This window comes from Heterodontus francisci, chromosome 4, assembly GCF_036365525.1.
Source record: "Heterodontus francisci isolate sHetFra1 chromosome 4, sHetFra1.hap1, whole genome shotgun sequence".
NCBI classification, from domain to species: Eukaryota; Metazoa; Chordata; class Chondrichthyes; order Heterodontiformes; family Heterodontidae; genus Heterodontus; species Heterodontus francisci.
Genome location: NC_090374.1, coordinates 116,843,316 through 116,859,881, shown reverse-complemented (window position 1 = coordinate 116,859,881; position 16,566 = coordinate 116,843,316). Strand labels below are relative to the sequence as shown.

The 16,566-nt window shown below is 45.4% G+C and overlaps 1 protein-coding gene across 3 annotated transcripts in view; it reads left to right on the top strand.

Annotated features, from left to right (window-relative positions):
* The window catches only part of frmd3 (FERM domain containing 3), a 387,539-nt gene that overhangs the window by 272,899 nt on the left and 98,074 nt on the right, over nucleotides 1-16,566 (top strand). For all 3 annotated transcript variants that reach the window (XM_068028875.1, XM_068028873.1, XM_068028874.1), the window contains one exon: nucleotides 15,373-15,447. In XM_068028875.1, the coding sequence (XP_067884976.1) occupies nucleotides 15,373-15,447 (75 nt within the window). The remainder of the gene's footprint in view (nucleotides 1-15,372; nucleotides 15,448-16,566) is intronic.

Below are 16,566 nucleotides of genomic sequence, written 5' to 3'. Positions count from 1 at the left end.
AGATCACAACATGTATTTACATTTTTTACCACTTACCGATACGGTCAATCATAGACTCTAGTTTTATCCCAGAATAAAATACACCAAGCAGGTTTCTTTAATAAACAACAAAATTACCAGCTTATTATAAAACAAGTCCTAACCAGTTAAGAAGTAAAAATCATAAACACACAGATTGAAAAATAAAAGCTCCTTTTTTACCATAGCCCCTCACACATACACACACACACACACGCATACACCAGTTAACAGGAAAAATAAAAGGGATTTTTGTTTAGAGCTCTGTTACAAAAAAAAACAGACAAAAAAAACATTTAGGCTGAATACTTCCTCATTCTTGGAACAAAAGAGATGTGGAAAGATGTCCTTTGTTTTGGTTTGGTGTCCCAAATGCGTATAGACGGCTTTCATTGGGATCTTCCTAGAACAGTTCTTTCCAGGTGCAGTTGAAGTTTGGGTAGGCTTTTCAAGAAATGCAGTTACAGAGGCTTCAGATGGGCCTTACAGCAAAAATGTGGCAACAGGGGATTCAGTTCCCACACATTCGATACGCAGGGTTTCTTCAAATACAGGAGAAAAAAGGAGACTGGACACACTGAACACGCAGGGTTTCTTTCCAAGAGAGCAAAAGAGATGAGCTGGATTTCCTTGGCAGGCAAAAAACAACTGTCTTTTTTTTAACAATTCAAAGTGAAACCAAAAACATTCCAGAAATCAAGCCTCCTGACCTCCACAAATCCCGACCTGTCACCTCTCTGCAAATACCTTCTCCAAGTCAAAACACAAGCTCCCTGCTGGTATTTTATCCTAAAACAGGTGCCTTCCAGTATGGGCCTGTTTACAAGCCAAGTTGAGGATGCCTTCTGGTGACCTCTTTTTAAAAAAATACACAAAGTTCAGCATCTCTTCAAGCTTCCAGGTGAATCAATGTCCATAATTCAACAATAAGTCCTTAAAACCATATTTTACAAAAAAAAAGCACTCTCGTTACAAGTGTGATATCGAGCTGGTGGCTGTGAGTGTGAGATTGAGTGACAGTGTTTCTTCTTCACTGTCTTCTTGCTCTTCTACCTCTTGCTGTTCCACCACTACCTGGCCAGGTGTCAACTCTTGGGTGTCTGAAAGGAGAAAGGCACAAGGGTAGGGCTGTGGTGAGGGGAGGGAGGGAAAGCAAGAGGTATATGCTTACACTGTCTGCAGTTTGTAAATCAGAAGAGATTGTGGGATGAGGGAAGTGGGATATGAGAAGGATGATTAGGTATGAGGATACCATCAACTTCGATGGTTTCAGCCCTGCTGCTGGCCGTGGCTTCAGCCATGCCTTCAGCTGCCTGGGCCCTAACTTCTGGAAATCCCTCTCTACACCTCTCCAACTCGCTTTCCTTCTTTAAGATGCTCCTTAAAACTTACCTCTTTGACTAAGCTTTTGACCATCTGCCCTGATATCTTCTTAGGTGGCTCAGTATAATATTTTGTTTTATAATGATGGCGACCACCATCTCCTCCACCAGGGTAAAGACATGCATCTGTGTCTGTTTTTCCCCCACCACCCCTTCCCTGGTTAGATCCTGCTAACTCAGGTCATGAGCCACCTTGACCCGCAAGACAGAGTGATGTATGTCAATGAGTGTGGTGCAATGTGCTTAGACAATGTGGCTGCCATGGTTGAATAGCTGGCAGTCTGTGCAGACTATGAGATGTGAGTGTGAGGCTTGCAGCAGTGCGAGGGTGAGGTGAAGCTATGAATATTAGGTATGAGTTGTGATTGATAGAAATTGTTGGTTGGTGAGTGGGGGGGTTGTGGTGCATTGAATAGTGTGTAAGGCTAGTGGTGCATTTGGTGGGAAATGGCATTTGAAGATACATTCACTGACCTTGACCACTCGTGTGAAGTCATTCAACTTTTTGTGTTACTGCATCCACTTTCTCAGAGATAGGCTCCTGGCATTGACCGCCATGGTGGACTGCTCCCAGTGCCTTCTCAGAGTTTGTCTGCAGGCCCTCCTCTACTCTTTTCCTGTCCACCTCCTGCACCAAGGCCTCCAGTGCAGCATCAGAAAATCTTGGAGTCTTCTTTCTGCCCTGTTGTGCCATTACTGAGTGTTCCCCATGTCAAGATCACTTTTAGAATGACTTCTAGTACCTGCTGCAGCCACAGTGCACCTCCCATTTAAGAGGTGCAGGCTGGCTTTGAGTAGTGCAGACTACCTTTAACGTGTGCTCACCTCTCACTATTTTGCACCTTCTGCTCAGCCGTGCAGCCACTCAATGGCTCGCTTAGCATTGGCTTCATGGTACAATCATTTAAATTAGCAGGCAGCATGAAGTTTTCAGGTAATCCCACAAAGCGATCTCCATACCCATTTTCCTGCCCTGTCCAAATTTGTGGCCAGTGATTCTTAGGTGTTAGGCAAAGACTAGTGTAGAGGAAAGACAAGTGCTTCTGTGTTACCTAAAGCAGATGAAATACTGTGATCAGCAGAACTGGCCACTTTCTCAAATCAAGTCATGTACCTCATGAGCTTGATACAACAACTAACCATGAACTCTGTAACACTCATTGAAAAAGAAGGTGACTGCAGTGCTGTATGATAATGCTGGGGAATTCAAATACTTTGTGGAAACTCGATGGGGAAAATTGAGTAAGTGATGCATGTTTTTTTATATGAGGATAATTATATGAAAATACACACAGGTGACCAGCATATTATGTGATATACTGCGTCACAGCTGCAGACGGTATAAGCATATGCCTCTTGCTTTCCCTCCCTCCCCTCACCACAGCCCTACTGTTGTTTTCCTGTTACTGACTTTTACTGAAACCATTGAAACATTTGTTTGCAAATATTGAATGGTTAAAGTTTCTGGTTTTGTACCCTGGTGCGTGCAGAGGATGCATATTTTTCTGGTCATTAAAATTACTGGTTGGAAAATCAGAAGATATGTAGTGTGACATGAAGAACAGAAGTGTAATATGCCCCCATTTTCTATACTTCTGCCTGAGGCGAATATTTCTCTTTGCACAGGCATCCAGGTCAGCCTGAAGCGCTACATAAGAAATAGAAGTGGCACTAGGCCATTTGGCCCTTCAAGCCTGCTTCACCATTCAACAAGATCGTGGTTGATCTCCTACCTCAACTTCACCTTCCTCCACTGTACCCATATCCCTTAATTCCCTTTGTATACAAAAAAATCTATCGATCTCTGTCTTGAATATACTCAATGACTGAGCATCCATAGCTCTCTGGGGTAGAGAATTCCAAAGATTCACAACCCTATGGTGGAGAAATTTCTCCTCATCTCAGTTCTAAATGGCCGACCTCTTATTCTGAGAATGTGACCTCATGTTCTAGATTCACCAGCCAGGGGAAATATTTTTTCAGCATCTACCCTGCCAAGCCCCTTCAGAAGTTCATATGTTTCATTTAGATCGCCTCTCACTCTTCTGAACTCCAGGGAATATAGGCCTAGTCTACTCAGTCTCTCCTCATAGGACAATTCCCTCATCCCAGGAACCAACCCATTGAACCTTCATTACGCTCCCTCTTCCTTAGGTAAGAAGACCAAAACTGCACACAGTGGGCTGAATTTTGTGCAGCTGTTGAGGGTGGGTATCGTGGCATGGGGGAGGGATGGAGAATCGCAATGCAGCCGTCAGTCCAGAAATCTGGCGCTGTGATCATCTGTTCCGGATTTGTCAGTGGCGGGAAAGCACAATGACGACATGGTCACCGCAACATAACAGGAACCTATTTAAATTGCTGAAATGCTGATTTACATGAATGTAAATATAAGTTAAAGCAATTTAATGATCGGTGAGCAATTCTGAGAATGGCGGGCAGCACTGACATGCCTCCAGATTCATGACCAGTGAAACCTGGTGGCACTGTGGCGAGAGGGCACATTCACTCTATGGATTGGCAGCCTGGAGCATTGCTGCATAGGGAAAGAGGAGGGTTTGGCGGTGGGACCAAGATGTTGCAGGCTCTGCAAGGGGTCTGGGGTACGAGGGGTTCTGCAAGGGGGTGAGGTGTGCTTTTGTGGGTCTGGGGGTGGGGGTCAGTAAAGGGTTGGCAAGCTGCTGTGCGTTGGGTCTGTTCGCTCACACTGCTGGAACAGAGGGTGGACCATCGTTAATTAAGATTGGACTGTGAGGTCCATCAGCGAATCTGCATAAAGAATTGGCACATCCTCAGGTACCAAGGCAGGAGGCTAGACAGATAGAGCAACACAAGAATGAGACAAGACACATCCTTATAACAACTCGTTTGTAGCCACCCTGCTGTCCATTCACAGACAGTGAAATAAAGGCTCACCTTAATGCCTGAACTCTGTCATGTCCTTCCCATTGGTGGTCCCTGTCTTTCAAGCAAATGTAATGTGTGCTAGTGCCCATGGATTCCATATGCTAACAAAGGCTCTCATCACATTGGCATATTAATGAGGGCTGTGGTCAAATTGGCACAGCCCTGAGGGGGAAGGGAGACATTAACATCTCACAATTGAGGTATAATGGCTTTCAGACAATGAAGCCTAATGATTTGAACAAGGGATCTTTTAATTATTTAACACAAAACATACATGGTACAACCGCAAAACCCAAAGTGTTGCTATGCGCTCTTTTTAATACGCTTGCAGGTGCTCCTACGCTGTGTGATCTTGGGGGCAGTAGCTGGCTGGAGGCAGGCTGCTGATCAGACTGCCCCTTGGTCTGTGATGGCTTTGACGGGTGACTTCTGGCTACCGGAGGGGTTGAGGAGCCGGTGGCCACACTCAGAGTGCTTGAGGGGAGCCCCTAGATGTGGAGGTCAGCCTTTCACAGAATCACAGAATAATACAGTGCAGAAGAGGCCTCCCTCCTCGTTCCTTTGAAGGTTCTCTTGAGCCTCTCTGCTCACCAGGGAAGGAACAGGAGCTGCAGAGGTCTCTACGCTCCTGTTCCTCCTCTAGCCTTGCCACTGCTGTTTTGAGCTCATGGCCAAGGCAATTGTGTGCAGGTCAGTGTGGATCCATGCATCTGGTTCTCCATGAGGGTCGCCAAACTCGTGATGGAGGAAGCCATCAGCTCATAGGCCTGAGACTTGGCAGCAGTCATGTCATGGATGGACTCCTCCATCATTATTCATGACTACACATGGGCTCTGGCATCTCCGCCAGATGTTGCCTTACCTCTCCCTGCAACTCCAGCATGCCCTCATTATCCTGGGGCTCAGCATAGGCCTGGCCAGCCACAGACCTCTGACAGAGGCCTTGGCTGTCTCAGCTTCAGCCAGCTGCTCAGGTGGATGTGCGGTGCCCTCACCAGCTTGTGACCCTGGTTCTAAAGCCGACTGGTTACCCACCGAGGTGACAGTACCTGCACTGATGGAGAGTGCAAGAGAGTCAAAGGATGGTGTATCCTCTGAATGGTCCTCTTCTTCAGAGGTGGACGTCTGTCTCCCTGTGGTTGCGCACCCCTGCGAATGGCTACCTACATAAGAGAACACAAACATATGTCAGTTAAGCTGTACTGATCTCCTGAAGCCTATCAAGCATTATGTGGGTCTCCAGAATTGATGCACATGCCAATGGGAGGCAATCTTCACTCTCGCATAGGGACTCCAATCTTCACGTCTGATATTGCGCGACCGCCCTGGGTACCCGCCAGCTCCGAGGCCTCTTCCTCCGCGAAGGCAAGTGGATGTAGATCTGGAGTCCTCCACCTGTCCAGTCCTTCTGCCTCCTATTATTGTCCCTCTAGTCCTGCAAGAGGAAGGATGGAGATGGTAGAGAATGGCACGGTTCTGCTCATTTCAGCCCCTCATCCCCAACTGGGAAATCTGATGTCTCTCATGCTGACATTCGCTGTCATGGAATTTAAGAAGGGGGAGTGGGGGTGGTGATCTGTGAAGGAAGGTGGCCTGTGGCCAAGAGACAGCCATGTATCTGTCAGGAAGAGACAGAACCCTAACCACGTAGCCAACGTGGCAGCGCCGCTAACCACTCCATGTCACGCAACTTCCCGCATAGTCACATGCAATTCTCAGGAAGGCAACTGGTATGGAGTACTTAGCTTGGCAGAATGCAGGAGGTCATTGATCCTATTCCTGCACTGGACTCAATTGTGCTGGGTGACCCCATGGCTGCTAATCTCCATTGCAATCTCCACCCAGGCTTGCTTGATCTGGCAGGAGGATCTCTTCTTGCCATTGTGAGGGAAGAGAACCTCCCACCTTTCCCTTGCAGTCTGGAGGGGAATCTGTAGAGAAGCATCACTGAACAGTGGCACCACCCTTGGCCATCGTCTTCTGCCATCCTCGGATCGTGGGGGGATGCAGGACCCAGTCGGACAAAGTTGTAGGCTGCACGAAGCTGACAGTTTTTCCAGGACAGGAGTGAATGCAGGTCTGGCAGGCCCTTAAATATGGTGCCAGCACCTGCTCCAGAGTCATCTGAGGCCATAATTAACAAAGCGCCTCACGCTCCCGCCACGTGATTGGGGGGGACCCGCACCTGCCCTATGCAAAATGGCGACTCACCACGTAATCGGGGTGGGGCGGGTGCCCATGTGATGGATGGGAACGGTTTCCTTTGCCAGGCGATTTGCTCATTAAATTCAGCCCAATTCTTCTAGTGTGCCCTCACCAATGCCCTGCCTAATTGTAATAAGACTTCTTTAGTCTTATAATCCAATACCATTGCAACAAAAATTAACATACAATTTGCCTTCCTAATTGCTTGCTGTACCTGCGTATTAACTGTCTGTGATTCATGTACAAGGACACCTAGCTCCCTCTGAATGCAAACATTTCCCAATCACTAACCATTCAATTAACCTGATTCAAATGCATCTGTCCATGACAGTATTTGTAGGAGTGATCACTGCACAGTTGTTGTGGAGACAAAGTCCCGCCTTCACACTGAGGATGCCCTTCATCGAGTTGTGTGGCAATACCACCGTACTAAATGGGATAGATTTCAAACAGATCTAGCAGCTCAAAACTTGGCATCTATGAGGTGCTGTGGGCCCTCAGCAGCAGCAGAATTGTATTCAACCACAATCTGTAACCTCATGACCTAGCATATCCCTTACTCTACCATTACCATTGAGCCAATCTGGTTCAATGAGGAGTGCAGGAGAGCATGCCAGGAGCAGCACCAGGCATACCTAAAAATGAGCTGCCAACCTTGTGTTATGAAAGTGCTTCCATTTTATGTTAAATATTTTTGAGGACTCATTTGAAGTGTGGAAATTGATTCATTTCAGAAGATTGAAGATTTCCTAGATGCTGGATCTTGTTTTTTTGTTGAAAATTCACTGAAAGGATACTGAGAGGTCTTGTTTGTAAACAACCTTTACTTGATATCACATGCCTTAAACTCAATAAACAACAGAAACCTGGGTGACTTGGGGGGGATATTTACAGAGAAGTGACATGTCAAGATTTGAGGGACAGGAGGTGGTTTCACTTCTGAGATATTGTTTTGGTTCAGTTGGGGTGTGGACAGTATTGAAAAACAGTTGGTTTTGTAGCCTGCTGAAAATAAACCCCCAGCTCATCTTTCCTGGAGCTCTAAGAGACCCTGAGAAATCCAGTGTGTCAGCTCCTCTTTCTCCACCTCTTTGCAAAAACCCTGTGAAACCAGGGTTATCAAACTGAAACCCCTGATCCCACATTTCTCCTGGAACGCCTACCAGACTATTTCTCAACATCTCCAGAACAAACTGCTTCTGAAAAGATCCCAGTGACCCGTCTCCCTATACCTGGATACCAGACCAAAAGGGACAACTGACATCTTTCCAGATCTTTTTTCTTCAAGAATTAGCAAGTATTTGGCCAAAGTATTCCTTTGTTTGTCTTTTTTTTTGTAAAAGACTTCTGTAGAGGGAATTTTGTTTCCTGTGTGTGTGGGGGGTGGGGGGGAATTTAAAGAGGGAACTTTCATATTTCAATCTGTGTTAATACATTGCTTTGTTACTGTTTTATAATAAATGGATAATGTTGTTATTTATTAAAGAAACCTGGTTGGTGTATTTTATTCTGGGATAAAGAGTAGAGTATATGATTAACAGTATTGGTAACTGGGTAGACATTTAAAATATATGTTGTGACCTGTGGAGAAATGGAACTAGAATAGACAGTGCACTCCTCCCACCTCAGTTGTAACACTCATGAAGCTACAACACAGGACTATTTGCACGCTGAACAGCCGAAGAAGCATGAAATGGACAGAGCTAAGTGATCCCACAACCAACTGATCAGATCAAAGTTCTGCAGTCCTGCCACATCTAGCCATGAATGGTGGTGGACAATTAAACAACTAACCGGAGGAGGATACTCTGTGAACATCCCCATCATGAATGATGGGGGAGCCCAGCACATCAGTAGAAAAGACTAGGCTGAAATATTTGCAACCATCTTCAGCCAGAAGTAGATGATCCATCTCTGCTTCCTCCTGAGGTCCCCGGCATCACAGATGCTAGTCTTCAGCCAATTCGATGCACTCCACGTGATATCAAGAAACGGATGAAGGCACTGGATACAACAAAGGTTATGGGCCCTGAAAACATCCCGACTGTACTGACAACTTGTGCTCCAGAACTAGCTGCGCCCCTAGCCAAGCTATTCCAGTATAACTACAACACTGGCATCTACCCGATAATGTATAAAATTGCCCAGGTTAAGTCCTGTCAATAAAAAGCAGGACATATCTAATCCAACCAATTACTGCCCCATCAATATACTCTTTAATCATCACCATAATGATGGAAGGTGCCATTGATAGTGTTATCAAGTGACACTTGCACAGGAACAGCCTACTTGCCGATGCTCAGTTTGGATTCTGCCAGGGCCACTCGGCTCCAGACCTCATTACAGCATTGGTCAAAACGTGGGCAAAAGAGCTAAATTCAACAAGTGAGGTGAGAGTGACTGTCTTTGACATCAAGGAAGCATTTGACTGGGTGTGGCATCAAGTAGCTCGAGCAAAATTGAAGTCAATGGGAATCAGGGGGAACCTCTCTACTGGTTGGAGTCAAAACTAGCAGAAAGGAAGATGGTTGTCATTGTTGGAGGCCAATCTCAGTCCTATAACATCACTGCAGGAATTCGTCAGGGTAGTGTCTTGGCCCAACTATCTTCAGCTGCTTCATCAGTGACCATGCTTCTATCATAAAGTCAGAAGTGGGGATGTTCATTAATGCTTGCATGATGTTCAGCACCATTCACAACTCCTCAGATTATGAAGCAGTCCATGCCTGCATGCAGTAAGACCTGGATAATATTCAGGCTTGGGCTAATAAATGTCAAGTAACATTTGCGCCGCACAAGTGCCAGGCAATGACCATCTCCAACAGGAGAGAATCTAACCATGTCCCCTTGATGTTCAATGGTGTTACCATCACTGAATAACCCACCATCAACATCCTGGGGGTTACCATTGACCAGAAACTTAACTGGACCAGCCAAATAAATACTGTGGCTAGAAGAGCAGGTCAGAGGCTGGGAATTCTGCACCGAGGAATTGACTTTCTCACTCTCAAAAGCCTGTCCACCATGTACAAGGCACAAGTCAGGATTGTGATGGCATGCTGTCCACTTGTCTGGATGAGTGCAACTCCAATAACACTCATGAAGCTCGCCGCCATCCAGGACAAAGCAGCCCGCTTGATCGGCACACAATTCAGCACCTTAACCATTTGCTCCCTCTACCACCGGTGCACAGTGGCAGCAGTGTGTACCATTTACAAGCTGCACTGCAGCAGCTCGCCAAGCCTCCTTTAACAGCCTCTTCCAAACCCACGAACTCTACCACTCGAAGGAGGAGAGCAAATGGCATATGGGAATACCACGACTTGCAGACTCCCTGCCAAGCTACACGTCATCCTGACTTGGAACTATGTCGCTGTTCCTTCATTATTGCTGGGTCAAAAACATGGAACTCCCTTCCTATGGATGGACCGATACCACATGGACTGCAACAGTTCAAGAAGGCAGCTCACCACCTTCTCAAGGCCAATTAGCTATTGTGTTTCTCTTTCTTTAACACAAACGCACCAACTGCATGAGGAGGATTGGCAACTAAAATAAGTGGATTCTTTACTTGAAGATATGTAACTATGTACAGCAATAACTGGGAGGCTAACTAACACTGGCCTGGTCTCTCCGACTGCTCCTAACCTCTGCTCAATGATTACATGAGTATATACAGCAGACTCTGTCTGGTGATACAGCTGTTTTAGATATGCCCCTTAAAGCTTTACCACAACATCCCTCTTTTTTCTAAATTAAAATTGTATCCTTAAACAATCAGAACTATTTACATTACATCAAGAGAAAACTTTTGTAATATTTTATGTTTAATATATGATTACGTAAAGTGATAAACTTATAAGTCTCTGAAGCGTAATGGTGGTTTACTGATATGCACAGATTTGGTTACTGTGAAGGTCGTTTGAGATTGCTGTATGTTCCCACAACTCTGCTTATCCATAGGAGTGTTGTGCTTGGATCGTGTCTTCGATCATGTTTGACTAATGATCGGGCTACTTGATGTTTCTCAGTCTGGTACTTCCCGGATTTGACATCAATTTCTTCAGTGTCATGCCGTTGGTGTTTGTACTTGGTATGATTATGGTTCTATACAGGTATTTATGATTTCTGCTGAATTCCATGTTCCATCGGTTGGGTGTTGTAGATTTTTTTTTTAATTCATTCATGGGATGTGGGCATTGCTGGCTAGGACAGCATTTATTGCCCATTCCTTATTGCCCTTGAGAAGGTGGTGGTGAACTGCCTTGAACTGCTGCAGTCCATGTGAGGTAAGTACACCCACAATGCTGTTAGGAAGGGAGTTCCAGGATTTTGACCCAGCGACAGTGAAGGAACAACGATATAGTTCCAAGTCAGGATGATGTGTTACTTGGAGGGGAACTTGCAGGATGGTGTGTGTTCCCATGCCTTTCCTGCCCTTGTCCTTCTAGTTGATAGAGGTCGTGTATTTGGAAGGTGCTGTCGAAGGAGCCTTGGTGCATTGCTGCAGTGCATCTTGTAGATGGTACACATTACTGCCACTGTGCGTCGGTGGTGGAGGGAGTGAATGTTTGTAGATGGTGTACCAGTCAAGCGGGCTGCTTTGTCCTGGATGGTGTCGAGCTTCTTGATTGTTGTTGGAGCTGCACCCATTCAGGCAAGTGGAGAGTATTCCATCACATTCCTGACTTGTGCCTTGTGGATGGTGGACAGGCTTTGGGGAGTCAGGAGGTGAGTTCCTCGCCACAGGATTCCTAGCCTCTGACCTGCTCTTGTAGCCACGGTATTTATATGGCTACTCCAGTTCAGTTTCTGGTCAATGGTAACCCCCAGGATGTTGATAGTGGGGGATTCAACGATCGTAATTCCATTGAATGTCAAGAGGAGATGGTTAGATTCTCTCTTGTTGGAGATGGTCATTGCCTGGCACTTGTGTGGCGCAAATGTTACTTGCCACTTATCAGCCCAAGCCTGGATATTGTCCAAGTCTTGCTGCATTCTTACACGGATTGCTTTAGTATCTGAGGTGTCGCGATTGATGCTGAACATTGTGCAATCATCAGCGAACATCCCCACTTCTGACCTTATGATTCACTGAAGGTCATTGATGAAGCAGCTGAAGATGGTTGGGCCTAGGACACTACCCTGAGGAACTACTGCAGTGATGTCATGGAGTTCAGATGATTGACCTCCAACAACCAAAACCATCTTTCTTTGCGCTAGGTATGACTCCAACCAGCGGAGAGTTTTCCCCCTGATTCCCATTGACTTCAGTTTTGTTAGGGCTCCTTGATGCCATACTTGGTCAAATGCTGCCCTGATGTCAAGGGCAGTCACTCTCACCTCACCTCTTGAGTTCAACTCTTTTGTCCATGTTTTAACCAAGGCTGTAATGAGGTCCGATGTTGTCTTGTAATTGAAGGGATTCCTTCTTCAGGGTGCTGAGTTGCCATATTTGTGCTCTCAGTTCTGAGATGGTGTGCCTCTCTCTCTGAAAATCATTCTGTAGTTCCCGTCTCCACTCCTTCTCGACCTTCAGATCAGTTTCCAGTTGGACCCGGCAATGCTTTGTTGGCTTTTTTGTCTTGATTTTGAGTTTTGACTCACTGAGTTTGTAGCCCCGCTCCTGCAGTACCTGTTCCTGCTCCTCACAGATTATCTGCTGTTGTCCTTGTGGTCTGTTATCTTTGCCATTATCGTGCCGATGCTATGAAAGATAATCAAGGTCAGGTTTCTGCGCGCCGGTTGCAATTGATGGACCTCTGATGTCAATGATGTAAAATGTTTGGGGTGACCATAGTGAGTTGCTGTATAGGCATTCAAGTGTAATGAATCCCAGGGATGGAATCTTCCAGCCACTGTATGCCTTGAGCTTGGCAGTGGTTGGCTGAGCCATAACTTGCTGTTTCTGTGGTTACATGTTCTTCAGAATAGAAGTGGTAGAGTGTTGGCACTTGCACCTGTGTCAATTTAGTCCACAGCGCAATTTTACCAGGCTTTTGTGGGCATATAATGTGGATAGTGGCAAAAGCTTCAGAAGGTAGCACTGTGTCAATATATTCTGTGATGTTGGCAATATGGAATGCCTGCTCACTGTCTGTGTTTTGGTCATCCTCATCTTCCTATCTTGCAGCATGGATTTTCTGCTTGTGGAATTTGGAACGCTCCCTGTGTCTGTTGGGATGCTGTATCTGTCGTGCATCCGACTGTGGCTGGTCCTGATGTCGAGCCACCTGTTCTGGCTTTGGTTTCTTGCATTGGCTCTTTCAGTGCCCTCTGGCGCCACATGCATTGTAAATGGCATGGAAGACTGGACAATTTCTTGGTGAATGTATGAGGCTGCATCGCCTACATGACTTACCAGGTTTGGTTGGATTGGCAACTGTGCCAATGGTGGACATAGTGCACAGAATTTATAAACTCTGCCTACCCATAAAGATGGCTTCGAATTGCCACCTGCTTTTTAGCAAAGCAAAGTCTTTGGGTTGGTTGAGAAGTTCCTTTTGGAATTCTTTAATAGGGATAGAAGCTATTACGAGCTTGATAATTCTGTCAGCTAGCTCAGCCCCTGAAAAGTCATAATCACGCCTCTTATCTCTACAGCGGCTAAAAAACTGATCTATCGTTTCCTTGGGTTGCTGTCTGAATGATATAAATTTGAGACAGTGTATTCGGAAGTTAAGTTTGACTTTCAACTGATCTTCCCATGTAGACCATATCTTTCCTGGGTCTTTTAGGTCATCTTCAGAAAGTCCGGATGTGTTTAACCTGTGGAGGCCTTCATTCTCAATAACAGTTTTCACCTTAATGGCTTGTCTGTCTGGTTTGGAGACAGTCAGGTCAACAAAACACAATTCCATTCTCTGCCCGAATAATTTAAATTTAGTGAGGAGGTCTGTTGCCTTCCAGTTTAAGGATGGAAGGTTCACAGTCATTTTATCTTGAACAGTATGAGTGGGAGGAATAAAGATTTAAACTTGCACAGCCCTTAAGGAGTTACGTTCTGTGGCTCCCCTGGCTTGCAATACCCTGGATGGTCACAGCTAATTGTTAGACTTGGGATTGACGGCGCTGTTGCTGGTATCCTGCTCTTTTGCTAGGCCATGCTCACAAAGCTGTGCTTTGGAGCCAAACGTTTTAATGGCGATGAAGGTCTTTTTCAGCCTTCTCAAAGCTGTTGGAGGCTGCTGTTCGACGGACTTATTATTTTTTATTTTCTGGCCATGTCCTGAACGTTTGGTCACCTTCCCATACTCCCGATCCGATGCCCCATTGCCCAGTGCCACACCTCATGGAGTCGGTTATATAATTTTTTTTCTGTGCAAGCCGCATCAGCGGTTGGACTCAGTAACGCTCCCACGATCTGCAGTTGTTTTGCCAGGACCACGTGCCTCTGCTGTGTAATGGATGCCTACACTGTTGTAGAACTACTCAGAGACTTCCACACTGCTGTATGTACTGCAGATGAACTCGTAAGATCTTCAAAATTCTGTAGCATGTGGAGGGGTTCAGTGTTGCAGATCCTGAAAAATCTTCGAATCAAATCTTCAAACACCACCAGCTGCCACCATATTATGTTTCTCCTTTTTAACACAAACATACCAACCACATGAGGATTGGTAACTAAAATAAGTAGATTCTTTATTTGAAGATATGGAACTATGTACATCAATAACTGGGAGGCTAACGATCACGCCTGGTCTTTCTGACTGCTCCTAACTTCTGCTCATGAATATATACATCATAACCTGTCTGGTGATAGACAGCTGTTTTAGACACGCCCCTTAAAGGTATACCACAACATTAACAATGGGCAACAAATGCTGACTCTACAGTAGCTGCAGTCAGGACATTAAAACAGGCTACTTTGGATCTAGTATTATACAATGAGAAAGGGTTAATTAATAACCTTGTAGTAAAGGAGAGTTGAGGGAAGAGTGACCATAATACAATCGAATTTAATGTTGAGTTTGAAAGTGATTTAGTTAAGTCCAAAACTAAGGTCTTAAATCAGACACTGAAAACCTTCTGAAAGGCAATTAGCGATGGGCAACAAATGCTGACCATGCCAGTGATGCTCACATCCCATGAACAAATAAAACAAAAATGTTGCATGTCTACTATCATATCTTTTAATGTAGTCTCCCAATCTACCTTATCCAATTTGTTGCCCATCGCGAATTGTCCTTGAGCAGGTGCTAATGAGCTGCCTCTTGAACTGCTGTGGTCCATGTAGTGTAGGTACACCCACAGAGCTGTTCGGGAGGGAGTTCCAGATTTTTGACCCAGTGACAGTGAAGTAATGGCGATACAATTCCAGGATGGTATGTGGCTTGAAGGGGAGGTTGCAGGTGGTGGTATTCCCATGCCTCTGCTGCCCTCGTCCTTATCAGTGGTAGAGGTCACGGGTTTGAAAGATGCTCTTGAAGGAGGCTTGGTGAGTTGCTGCAGTGCTGCTTTTGGATGGTACATACTGCTGCCAGTGTGCACTGGTGATGGAGGGAGTGAATGTTCATGGTGGTAGATGGGGTGCTGATCAAGCAGGCTGCTTTGTCCTGGATGGTGTTGAGCTACTTGAGTGTTGTTGGAGCTGCACTCATCCAGGTAAGTGGAGAGTATTCCATCACATTCCTGACTTGTGCCTTGTAGATGGTGGACAAGCATTGGGGAGTCAGGAGGTGAGTTACTCACCGCAGAATTCCCAGCCTCTGACCTATCTAGCTTCTGATAAGTGCAGAAGCTGTGAACTTCGGCCCTGAAATAATACTAAATATTTTGTGTGGACATAGATTTTGCTCTGTAATCCTTTTGTTAAAATGCCAAACACCCCAAAAACTAATAACTTTTTTTCACATTATAGATATGCAAAATCTAGTCAGGTCAAGACTGTCTCCAGTAGCAACATCTTTTTCAAAGGCAGGAGGTTTCGTTTCAGGTAAGTGCTTTCTGTCATGTCAAAATAGCTTCAACAAATTCTTTGCACTATTATTTTGCCCGAAGGCAAGTTCAGTTCGTGACCTATGTCTTTTATAATAACTTGGGAGTCTAGCCATACCACTTCCACCAGAACTTTGTGACTGCCATGTCCAAATCCCAGGGTTCCCTGAGAATAGAATCTGCAAATCGTCCTCAAGATCAGAGTCAAAATATTGGTAGAAGCAGAGAGAACAGAGGTGATGGATTGGTGGATAGGGTAAAAATTCAGAGTGAGGAGGTACTGGAAAGGCTGGCTATGCTTAGGGTAAGTAAGTCACCTGGTCCAGATGGCTTGCATCCCAAGTTGCTAGAGGAAGTGGGTGTGGAGACAGTGAAAGTGCTTGCCATAAATCTTCCAATCTTCCTTAGCTATGGGGGAGGTGCTGGAGGATTGGAGAGTGGCAAATGTTGACAGCCTTATTCAAGAAAGGGTGTAAGGACAGACCTAGAAACTAAAGGCCAGTTGGATTAACATCAGTTAAAGTTTTAGAAACAATAATTAGGGAAAAAAATCAACAGGCACTTGGAGACGTTTGAGTTAATTAACGATAACCAGCAAGGATTTGTAAAAGGCAGATCATGCTTGGCTAATCTAATTGAATTTTTTGATGAAGTAACAGGAGGTGTGACAAACAATGAGGATGATACCAGCCAACTGCAACAGGACATAGATAGGCTAGCAGAATGGGCAGACAAGTTGCAGATGGAATCTAATATAGAGAAATGTAAGGTGATGCATTTTGGCAGAAGGGATAGGGTGAGATAGTATAAACCTAATGGTGCAGTTCTGAAGTGTGTGCAGGGAGAGAGATGCATGGGGGTGCATGTGCATCGATCTTTGAAGATGTCAGGACATGTTGAGAGAGTGGTTAACGAAGAATATGGGATCTTGGGCTTCTTAAAGAGAGGCATAGAGTATGATAGCAGGGAAGTTATGCTGAACCTTTAAAAAGCTCTGGTTAGGCCCCAACTGGAGCATTACATCCAGTTCTGGTCACCACTTTGTAGGAAGGATGTGAGGGTCCCTGAGATGGTGCAGAGGCAATTTACCAGAATGGTTCCAGGGATGGGGAATTTT